General features: G+C 50.0%; 1 protein-coding gene across 1 annotated transcript; it reads right to left on the reverse strand.

Annotated features, from left to right (window-relative positions):
- Positions 1-7,462: 7,462 nt before the first annotated feature.
- Positions 7,463-10,327, reverse strand: LOC140852475 (uncharacterized). The gene has a single exon (XM_073245657.1). The coding sequence runs from the start codon at positions 9,824-9,826 to the stop codon at positions 7,757-7,759; it is 2,070 nt and encodes a 689-aa protein (XP_073101758.1). The 5' UTR covers positions 9,827-10,327; the 3' UTR covers positions 7,463-7,756.
- Positions 10,328-11,129: the final 802 nt, after the last annotated feature.

An 11,129-nucleotide genomic window follows, 5' to 3' on the forward strand; every position in this document is an offset into this window, starting at 1 on the left:
TTTTTTTTTTTTTTTTTTTCGATACCTATTTTTTAAAGTCAACGAGCCAATCCAGTGCCTCAGATAAATCAATTTAAATTTTTTATTTTTTTTTATAAGTAAATTTTTTATTCTTCATGCGCTCCCTCGAGCCCAGCGCTCAAGGTTATCAAGATTCTGGTTCCTCTTGATGGATTTTCCACCGGCTCTCTTGCAGTCCTGCCAGGGTCATCGGGCACTCCTCCAAAGCGACGACAGGCGACTAATACAGGATTCCACGGACTTCCGCAGACGGGACGTACACGTGCGTCGGCAGGAAAATCCAGCCAGAAGGTCTTGAGAAGGCAAGTGCTATTCTTTTATTTAGGCCTCATTAATCAGAGTGAGAGTCCTTCAGCAACTCAGCGGTGCTTTCCGTATTAGCGATGACAGTGTACACGTGCCGAATTGACCCGGAGCCGGATCGTTTTCTCCGTTGATCCAGATCCATTTTACTATTCTTCTCCACTTGGTTACAGTTGACGGGCTGATGGTGACTTTTCAAACGTCTTCAGTTTTTATTGACTTGAAGCTACGTGCTTTCTTGCAGAAGGATCAATCGTTTTGGTATCATGTATGGGCATGACCTGGTTCTTTTTCAGTTTTCAGGAAGTTATTATTATTATTATTTTAATAATAATAATAATATTCAACTTAATACCTATAAGATTTGTAGGAGTGTTTAGTTACAGAGAATTGAGATTTGAAATGAAAATCAGAATGGATGATTCTTTAGTTTCAAGAGCATAACGAAGAGAATACATAATCTTCTGAGTGACAAGAATAGTTTGAGTGATTTGATGTCCAAAGATAAAAATTATTTGAGTAGAAGGAGAAAAAAAGAATGAGAATAGACTGAAGTTGATTTGTCAAGATTTTTGCAGCAGTTTTATAGGAAGTATTACAAAGGCTAATTGATCTAATGTCAGAAGCAAATTTAGGACTAGATTTTTTGAAAACAAGTGCAACAAAAATTTATCTGCAAAAACGTGACATAGAAGAGGAGTAAAAAATATGTTTAATAGCTTGAAGAATGAGGTCTTCCTTGATAATGATCTCAGTTCATGAATTAAGATATACTAAGTCTTATAGTTCCCGATGATCCAGTCGAGGTTTAGGTAGGCTTCTTTGAACCTTCCAAATGTGATTATAGTATAAAATTACGCAAACCACTCCAATAAAGGAAATCTGTTACGACAATTCAACAGAAGTCAACAAGAACTGGTCAGTCTTTTAGCAACACAAGTTAAAAGAGGAATATAGAAAGAAGACGACGACCAAGAGAAAGCATCGATTATAGAATATTATATATATTGCGGCCAATCTCCTCATCGCCTGATCGTCGGGAACGAGGAGATTGTAGCACCTCCTCGACCTTGTCGATGCTCGGCTGCTTGAGATTCTCCACGAACGTCCGGCCCAAAGAGTTGAAAGCTGAAGTCGCCAGCCTGGAGAGTGCGTCGGCCCGGACGTTCTCTGATCTGGGGATATGGGAGATCTCGAAATATCCGAGGCGCATCACAAGATCCTTCACTTTCTGGAGATATTTTGTCATTGCCGGGTCTCGCACCTCGAATTTGCCTTTGACCTGCCCCACGATTAGCTGAGAATCGAAGAATATCCGACGGCTGTCGATCCCAAGTTCCCTTGCCATCCTCAAGCCGGCGAGGAGCACTTCATACTCGACTTGGTTATTGGAGGCTTTGAAGTCGAATCGGAGGGCATACTCAGTGACTACCCCCTCCGAACTGGTGAGCAGGAACCCGGCCCCGCTCCCCTGAGCGTTTGAAGCTCCGTCGATGTGCAGTACCCAGGTGGACACCGGGTCAGGCTCGGAGTTCGCAGCTCCTCCGGGGTTCTCGCCTTCCGACCCTTGGTCGGCCGTCGGGCATTCTGCGATGAAGTCGGCCAGGACCTGGGCCTTTAAGGCAGGTCGCGGTCGGTACTGTATGTCGAACTCGCTGAGCTTCATCGCCCACTTCGTCAGTCGTCCCGATGTGTCAGGTCGGCGCAATATCGCCCTCAGGGGCTGGTTGGTGAGGACCACATTGGCATGCGCCTGGAATTATGGGCGGAGTCGTTGTGCAGAGACGGTCAGGGCGAAAATCATCTTTTCTGTCTCCGAATATCGAGCTTCAGCACCACGGAGCACTTTGCTGGTATAGTAGATAGGTTGATGGGTTCGGTTCTCATTTTCTCGGATGAGCACCGAACTAACCACCTCGAGGAAAGTGGCCAAATAGAGATACAGTGTCTCTCCGACTTCTGACTTCACAAGCAACGGCGGAGAAGCCAGGTACCTCTTCAGATCTTCGAAGGCCCGTCGGCACTCATCCGACCAAGAAAAGCCCTTCACCTGCCTCAGGGTCTTGAAGAACGGGGGGCATCTTTCGGCCGATCGAGAGATGAATCGGTTGAGAGCAATGATTTTTTCATTCAGCTGCTGGACCTCCTTCTTGGTGTTCGAGTGGCGCATGTCGATGATTGCCTTTATTTTCTCAAGGTTAGCCTCGATTCCGCACTGGAAAACAAGGAACCCGAGGAACTTTCCTGAGGTCACTCCAAAAGCGTACTTAGTCGGATTCAGCTTCATTCGGTGTCGTCGCAGAGTGCGAAAGGTTTCTTCGAGATTCCGGACATGATCTACAGTCTGCGTACTCTTTACCAGCATGTCGTCCACATATACTTCCATATTGCGCCCGATTTGATCTTTGAAGACCTTGTTGACAAGTCATTGGTAGGTGGCTCTTGCGTTCTTCAATTCGAAGGGCATCACTCTGTAGCAATAGAGGCCCTTGGGGGTCACGAAGGCAGTGTGCTCTTCGTCTTCGGGCGCCATTCGGATCTGGTTGTACCCGACGAAGGCATCCATGAAGCTGAGCAGTCGATAATCGGACGTCGCATCTACCAGCTGGTCGATCTTCGGAAGTGGAAAGCAGTCCTTCGGGCAGATCCGATTCAAGTCGGTGTAGTCGATGCAAATCCTCCACTTTCCGTTGGCTTTCTTTACCATGACAACATTGACGAGCCAATCGGGATATGTGATTTCTTTGATGAAGCCTGCCTCGAGTAGCTTGTCCACTTTTTCGTCGATGGCCTTCTGTCTTTCAAGAGCAAAAGACCTTTTCTTCTGCCTCACTGGCCTCATCGTCGGGTCGATGTTGAGTCGGTGCGTTATTGTTTCCGGGGGGATGCCCGACATATCTGCTACCGACCAAGCAAATATGTCGGCATTAGCGTTCAGCAGCCCCGCCAACCGTCGTCGTTCTGGATCGGGTAGTTGAGACCCGACCCATACCTTTCGGTCGGGATTCTCTGCTATCGAGATGGGAACGAGCTGTTCGACCGATGAACCCCGTTCTTCCTCCTCCCGTTGGTCTAGCTTGTTGATCGTTAGGGAGCCCTTCAACTAGTCATTTTGAGCGGAGATCTGGAAGCATCGACGAGCGAGCTGTTGGTCTCCGCGCATCTCCCCGACTCCATTTTTGATCGAAAACCGAACCAGGAGATGGTATGTCGAGACGATCACCTTTAGGGCGTTTAGTCCAGGTCTTCCAAGTATGGCATTGTAGGCCGAAGACACTTGGACGACCGCAAAAGTCAAGTAGACGGTGCTTTATCGTGGTTTGGTACCAACCGTCACGGGCAGAGTCACTTCTCCTTCCATCGTGACAGCATCCCCAGCGAAGCCTATCAAGGGCGTAGAGACTCTGTTGAGTCGGTCGGTCGATAGTCGCATCCGGGAGAAGGTCGAGTAAAACAAAATATTCGTTGAACTTTCATTATCTACAAAGATTCTTTTTACATCATAATTCGCTATTATTGCCGAGACAACAACAGCATCATCGTGGGGAGTTTGGATGCCCCGAACATCTTCTTCCGTAAAAGTAATTACGTCGTCCGGGCGCAGCTTCTTCGTCGGCTCCCCTCCAGCAGTCATCCCCGGGCCCGGCCATTTGAAAATCATATTGATGACCCCGACTGTAGGCTGGTTAGTCGTCACTTCTTCAGTCGGCTGGGGTCGTCGGTTGGCAATTGGTTGAGTCGGCGGGTTCCTCCAGAATTTATCGAGATATCCCCGACGGATGAGAGCTTCGATCTCATCCTTAAGCTGGATGCATTGCTCGGTAATGTGGCCGTGGCTCCGATGGAATCGGCAGTACTTCCATCGGTCGAGGCCTTTCGCCTTCAGAGGTGGAGGCCATCGCAGGTACTCTTCCCCTTCGATCTCCATCAAAATCTGCGCACGAGGAGCAGAGAGAGGAGTGTAGGAGTCATACCTGGGGCGTGTCAGCCTTGGAGTTTGCCGTCGGGGCGACCTCTGGTTCCACCGTGGGGGTGAGACCTGACCATCGATCGGGGGCCTGCTAGGTTCGGCGGGGTCCCGACCCTTTCTTCGCTTCTCCTTCGGGCCCTTGAACTCGGTCAAGCACCGGTCGGAGGCTCCTTCATCCGCACACATGTACTTGTACACGCGCTCTAATAGTTCGGCATACGTCTGGGGGAGGATCTTGTCCAGGGAGTAAGTGAATCGGGATGTCCTTAGCCCCCGTTTCATGGTCGAGATGGCCATGTCTTCGTTGAGGTCCTGGACCTCAAGCGTGACTGCGTTGAATTACGTCACGAAGTGTCGGAGCGTCTCGTTTTCTCCTTATTTGAGGGAGAAAAGGCTGTCCGATGTTCGCGGCGGCTTTCGGCTGGTGCTGAAGTGGGCCACGAAAGAGTGCTCGAGCTGTCCGAAGGAGTGGATACTTCCTGATCGAAGATCGGAGTACCAGGCCCTGGCAGCTTTGCGGAGCGTGGCGGGGAAGCCGATGCAAAGGAGAGCGTCGGTTGCCCCTTGAATCGTCATGAGAGCTCTGTAGCTCTCCAGGTGGTCGATTGGGTCGGTGGAGCCGTCGTAAGGCTCTACGTGCGGCATCTTGAACCGACTGGGGATCGGTTCATCGATGATGAGTCGGGAGAGAGGTTGGGCGGTCTGGAAGTCGATGTCGTTTGAAGACTTCTGTCCGTCTACCTGCAGCTGGGCAAGCCGACGGTCGATTTTCTCGAACCTGCGTTCGTAGTCGTCGATCCGTCGGTGCTGGGAGACCCCCGGAGTGGAGTCTCCGGAAGAGTCTGAGAGAGAGGCGGACGGCGTTCGCGGTCGCTTCTCCTTCCTTGCTCGTTCCAGCTGGGAGGGAGAAGACCGTCGAGACCGATGGGTGTCGCACCACGGCCGCCCCTCCTCCCCTCGGTAGGAGCGCTGTGGCAGGTGCCCCTGCGGGGGCGATGGAGACTGATGCGGGCGTCGACGGATGCTCCTAAAGGGCATCGAACATGCCGTCGGTTGCCCGACTGGTGAAGGCGGCAGCCGGACCGGCTGTTGCTGAAGGCTTTTGACCGCGTCCGTCAGCATGGTCATCTGCCGCACGATCGCTGCGATCTGCGCCTCTGTGGTCACCGCGGGGTGCGGAGAGCTAGGTTCCGTCATGGAGGGTGGAGGAGAGGCCTCTTCCCGACGGGAAGAGCACCTCGTCGATCCAGTGACCCTCGATCGCTGAGCTCTTGTCTTTATCATCTTGGATCCCGTGGGGGTTACAATCCCTGGTGCTGTCAAGGAAGCACCACCTTGTCACTGCGAGACCCCTACCTGGCGCGCCAATCTGTTGCGGCCAATCCCCTCGTCGCCTGGTCGTCGGAAACGAGCGCCTGTAAAAGAAAGTCCGCACTGACCGGAGGCGGCTCCGGCGGGGACCCTCTGACGGTCAAGTCAGAGAGGAGACTAGGCAACAGTGAAAAGAAAACAAGGAGCTCAATGAGAGAGGGAGAGAGAGAGAGGGAGCAAGCCCAAAAGTTTCGAAGGGACCTCTAGCACTGTTGCCTTCCCCGATATATATAGTGGAGCATGGTATGGCGCCATCATTAATGGCGCGGACAATCGAAGAATTGTTAACTCACTGAAGACTGTCAGAGTCACCGTAAAGGCGTCAAATCGCCGTGGGGCTGTCAAATCGCTAGGGTTGACCCATGCCTTAGTTGGGATAATACCCCTAGGCGGCAGTGCCACATGCTGTTGTCAGGACTGACAGTCTCTGGCAGTCGTACGGCGTCTGGAGGAGCCGACCGACCATAGGTCGGCGGCCAGTTGAGGGGCGTCGGATGAAAATTTGGGCCCCCTCCGACAGTCAGTCGGACACGTTGCAGGAGTCGGGCATCGGACCTCATAGTACAGCCGGTTGGGAGAGAGGAAAAGGTCCGTCTGACCGACGTATCCTCGGTCGGTCGGCAGCCGTCGATCGGTCGGTAACGGCAGCCGTCGGTCGGTCAGTCAGTAAAGTCGGACGTCGGTCATGTAGGTCCGATGATGAATCGGTGTGAGTGGGATCGATCGGCATTCCCCAACAATATAATTGGCCCAATACAATTTCAAAGATGTCCAACGGCCAATTAAAAGCATTGACCACACGAGAAAATCCCATTGGAAAGTCAAGATTCCGACAACAAATTGTACCTTTGCAGATCTCCAAATTCGCGTTACAGCCTACAAAATCTCAAGCATGGAGAAACTCATGTCCAAAGCAGTTCCTAACAATTAAAACCCCTCAATTCGGCGTCACAGCATCAGTAAATGCTGCTGGCTCCCATTTAATCTTGCGCTTCGGTCCTTGTTGTGCCAAAAAGATAAAAAAAATAAAATAAGAAGATTTAAATTACTGATTTAATAGGGTAGGAAGGAAGGATGTATGCTGCATGGGTCTGGATTGAGTCAGATGGTTAGATGCAAGAACGATTGCCGGATTCCTTATGCAATCCTTTGAAATGGCCTACCAAAACGAGTTGGCTGATTTGTTTGGAAATGCACACAGCCATATGGACAAACTATCAATAAATGAGTAAATATAAATAAGTTAAATAAAACTAAAAATAAAGTTTGGTTAAAGACTAGTTAAAGAAGTTAGCTCAGGAAATATTTTGTATTTACCTATTAGTTCCTGCATTTTCCATATTTATATTATAAAATCTGAAATCTTGTAACTCACTGGCCATCCATGCTTACATTAACTAGTGAGAATGAAATATTCTACTATTTCTTAACAATATTTGTTTCTAGTTCTTCAGCTTAATCAATCTCTTAACCCATATCTCTCGCTTATTGATCCCAAACAGCCAGGTCTCACGTGACAAGAGGACAGAGTGAGCGAGAAAATATACAAAGTATCAGTTCTTATAAGATCTTGAAATATGGATATTTTTGTTTTCTATAATCCCAATTAATCTTAACCTGTATTCAATCAGCAAAAAATAGTGGAAGGATTGATTTGTACAAACAGCAAACATTACAGAAATTTTTATATAAATATAAAAATAAAAATTAATATATAAGCAAGAAAAATTCATGAATTAATATATAAAACTCAGAAAAATAATTCAAAGGGGAGGCTTATGCTGACTCTCAACGCCATTACTGATAATCAAAACCATTTACCATTCAAAACAACTAAAAAACAATCCAAAAAATATAAAAAATATATATTAGCCGATGACAGAACACTTAAAGCACACAAATCCACTTTATCCATCCGTCTTACCAGAACAAGCATCAACCGGTCATCCCTGCGGTACCCGCACAAATCACAGTAGAGGTGTACATGACCGTTCGGAATCATAACATGAACTTGGACGGAACAGTTCGAGGTATTTACGCTCTGCAACCATTGGCTTGAAAAGAAGAAATCTCGCCCTGGATCGATGTCGATCAGGTATGTCCTCGTGACTGATAGAGCTCCATCCTACCTTTGGCCTCCGGCAACAAGGAATCCACCCTCTGGTCCTGCACCATGTGCCCCTGCTTCGAAGCCCAGGCGAGCACCGCAGGGACCCCTGACTGTGCGAGTTCCTCATTCTCCGGTACGTTGAGGGCGATGTAACACAAGAGGATCAACGCCTCCATCCTACCTTTGGCCTCCGGCAACAAGGAATCCACCCTCGGGTCCTGCACCATGTGCCTCTGCTTCGAAGCCCAGGCGAGCACCGCAGGGACGCCTGCCTGTGCGAGTTCCTCACTCTCCGGTACGTTGAGGGTGATGTAACACAAGAGGATCAACGCCTCGGTCTGGACCAGATCCCCAAAATACACCAGCTGGACGAGGTGCTTGGCCCCTCCGGCTTCGATGATGGCCTTGGAATGCTCGACGCGAAGGAAATTCTCCTTGCACGCGAACTTGGTCAGGGCAATCACCGCCTCCCTCGACACGATGGCTTCCCTCTCGTCCAGCAGCCGCACCAGCGGCCCGATGATCCTCGTCTCCTTCGCCCGGAAGGTCCTCGACAGGCACCCGACAGCCGTGATGCTGGGAATCAGAAGCTCGTCGAAGATGCCCGTGTCGGCGATCCGGAGGAGCTGGTCGACGACCGCCTTGGCGGCCGGCGAGGTGGGCTTGAAGGCGGAGTGGCGGAGGTCAGTGTTGTGCTCGGCGACGCGGGCGATCTCCATAAGGGCCCTAGCAGAGTGGTAGCGCACGTTGTCGGAGCCCTTCTCGAGGAGGACGGCGAAGCAGAGGAGGGCGCGGGACTCGGTAATGCTCTTGCAGATGGCCGGGTTGTTCTTGGCCAACTGCCACAGCGCCTTCGCCGCCACGGCCTTCATCTCTGCCTTGGTGGCCGGGTCCTCCGCCTCCCTCCCCTTGGTCCCGAATCCGGAGGATAAGTGGGGCTTCCAGGAAGGGACGGCGCCGTTCGCAGTTGCGGCGGCGTGTTTGGAGGATTTGGCGGAGGCTATGGCGGATTGAATCACAGAATGGATCTGGGACTGCGCATTGGGCTTCCGGAATTGGCTGCCGCCGCTGCTGTTGTCTGGATCCGGTATGGTGGTGTAGGAATTGGCAAGTTGGTTGTTCGTGGTGGTGGCGAGGACGACGGAGTGGATTGACGTGTCCTTGGAGGAGGGGATGATGGAGTACCTGCTGTGCTCCTGAACGGTCTCGAAGGCGAGGTGGCCGACAAGAAGGCAGATGGCGTTGTTCTGGGCGAAGAGGTCCTGGCAAGCGGGGTAATTGGCGGCGAGCTCGGCGACGGCCCAGGCGGCGGCCGCCTGGGCTCTCATTGGCCCCCCGTCCTTGAGGAGCTTGGTGAGGACGGAGCAGACGCCGGCGTGGAGCATGCGGTCGACGCCCTCCGGGTCGCGGCCGAGGAGGCCGAGGGCGCGGGCGGCGTTCTCCTGGCCGTCGGCCCGGCCCTCCCTGACGAGGCGGAGGAGGTGCCCCACGCCGTCCTCCTTGATGATCAGCTTGGCGTAGTGGAGGTTGTCGTGGGCCAGGGAGGCGAGGGCGGCGGCCGAGTCGGAGCGGGCAGCGAGAGAGCCCGTGTAGAGGGTGGCGATGTGGCCCCAGATGAGGAAGAGGATCGGCTCGTTCTGGGCAATAGGGGGCAGCCCGTGGAGCTGGTCGTCGTCGGCCGCTGTGGCGGAGACGCGGAGGAGCCACGAGACGTCGGCGATGGAGTTGTCGAGCTGGGTGGCCATCTTGGCGAAGGCGGTGGCGGGAATGATGGTGAAGACGAGGCGCTTCAGGCCGTGGTCTCGGCACTTGGACGCCAGGACCAGCGCCTTCTTCAGGACCAGCTCGGTGTCCAGCATGATGCGGTAAGCGGGCCGCTCGTAGAGCTCCGCCCGCGCGGCCTGCCGGAGGAGGGCCGCTAGCCTCTCGGTCTTGGCCTTGAGCTCCAGGCACTCCTGCCGGGACGTGGGCGCATCGCCCGCCAGCTTGGTCACCTGATCCGCCAGCTTGATCGGTTTCGCCAGGATCTGCTTCACCCCGTCTCCCATCATCACGTCTCCAACTCCGCCGTCCTAATTCCCCACCCCCACTTGTTGCTCTTTACCTTCTTTTTTTTCCTCCAACTGATGCGCAGATATGGGACTATGTCGAGGGCCTTAGTCCTACCCTTCTTCTCTGCCGGATACGGTGAGATATTTCTTAATCTGTGGTTCCTCGTGGGAAGGTTGGATGGGATAGATGGGAGGGGAGGAGGAAATGCAACAGGTCAAACGCGTATATCTTTTAACTGATATTTCTTTTATTAACATCCTTGGAAGGGAAGGGAAGGGAAGGGAAGGCGGAATCCGCCATTCCGCTCACTGGCCATTACGGCTGGAGTGGTGGGAGAGCTACGTCCGACTGAGGTCGACTGGGGGTCACCTCCGGGTCGCGACGATCCAGTCGCCCCCCCAGCTCCCAAGTGGTTCCAACTAGTCAACATGGAGTGCTACGGACAGGGTTCTCCAAGCCATTCCGCCGTCCCCGGAGACCCCCAAAATCGAGTAGAGCCCGCGGAGACTAATGGGCTGGCCACCGCTTAGCGGTACGGTCAGCATCAGTTCATCAATGTCCGTCTGAAATAAGTAACGAGAAAGCCTCTGTGCACCACTTATATTTGGTGCAATATAATTGGCGTGAAACACGCAGTCCAATTATTTTAAAACAGGTAATGTATTTAACGATGAAACAGATATTTAATATTATTTATTTTTTTTTAAATTTTTAATAATAAAAATATTTTTTTATAAAATAAAAAAATAATATTATTATTTTCTTATATTTTGTATGATTTTTTATAAATATATATGATATCCTAAACTATATATATAATTTTTTATGAATATATACGGCATCCTAAACAATATATATGACTTTTTATGAATATACATGATATCTTAAATAATATATATAATTTTTTAATATCTAATATGATTTTTTATAAATATTTATGATATCATGAATAATATATATGATTTTGTGTGAATATATATAGCATTCCAAATAATATATATGGCTTCCTAATATTTTATATGACTTTTTATCAATATATATGATATTCTAAATAATATATATAATTTTTTGTGAATATATATATATATATATATATATATATATTATATATGTGTGTGTGTGATATCTTGAACAATATATATGACTTTCTTGTTGATCATGTAAGACATCAGAAAGTTATATATATATTGTTTAGAATGTCATATATATATTCACAGAAAGTCATATAAGATGTTAGAAAGTCATATATATTATTCAAGATGTTATATATATTCATCGAAAATCATGTAAGACATTAGAAAG

This window comes from Elaeis guineensis, chromosome 11, assembly GCF_000442705.2.
Source record: "Elaeis guineensis isolate ETL-2024a chromosome 11, EG11, whole genome shotgun sequence".
NCBI classification, from domain to species: Eukaryota; Viridiplantae; Streptophyta; class Magnoliopsida; order Arecales; family Arecaceae; genus Elaeis; species Elaeis guineensis.

Bases quoted from the DNA above. Each gene is read 5' to 3' on its own strand.
- LOC140852475 (XM_073245657.1), bottom strand. From the start codon at position 9,826: ATGATGGGAGACGGGGTGAAGCAGATCCTGGCGAAACCGATCAAGCTG.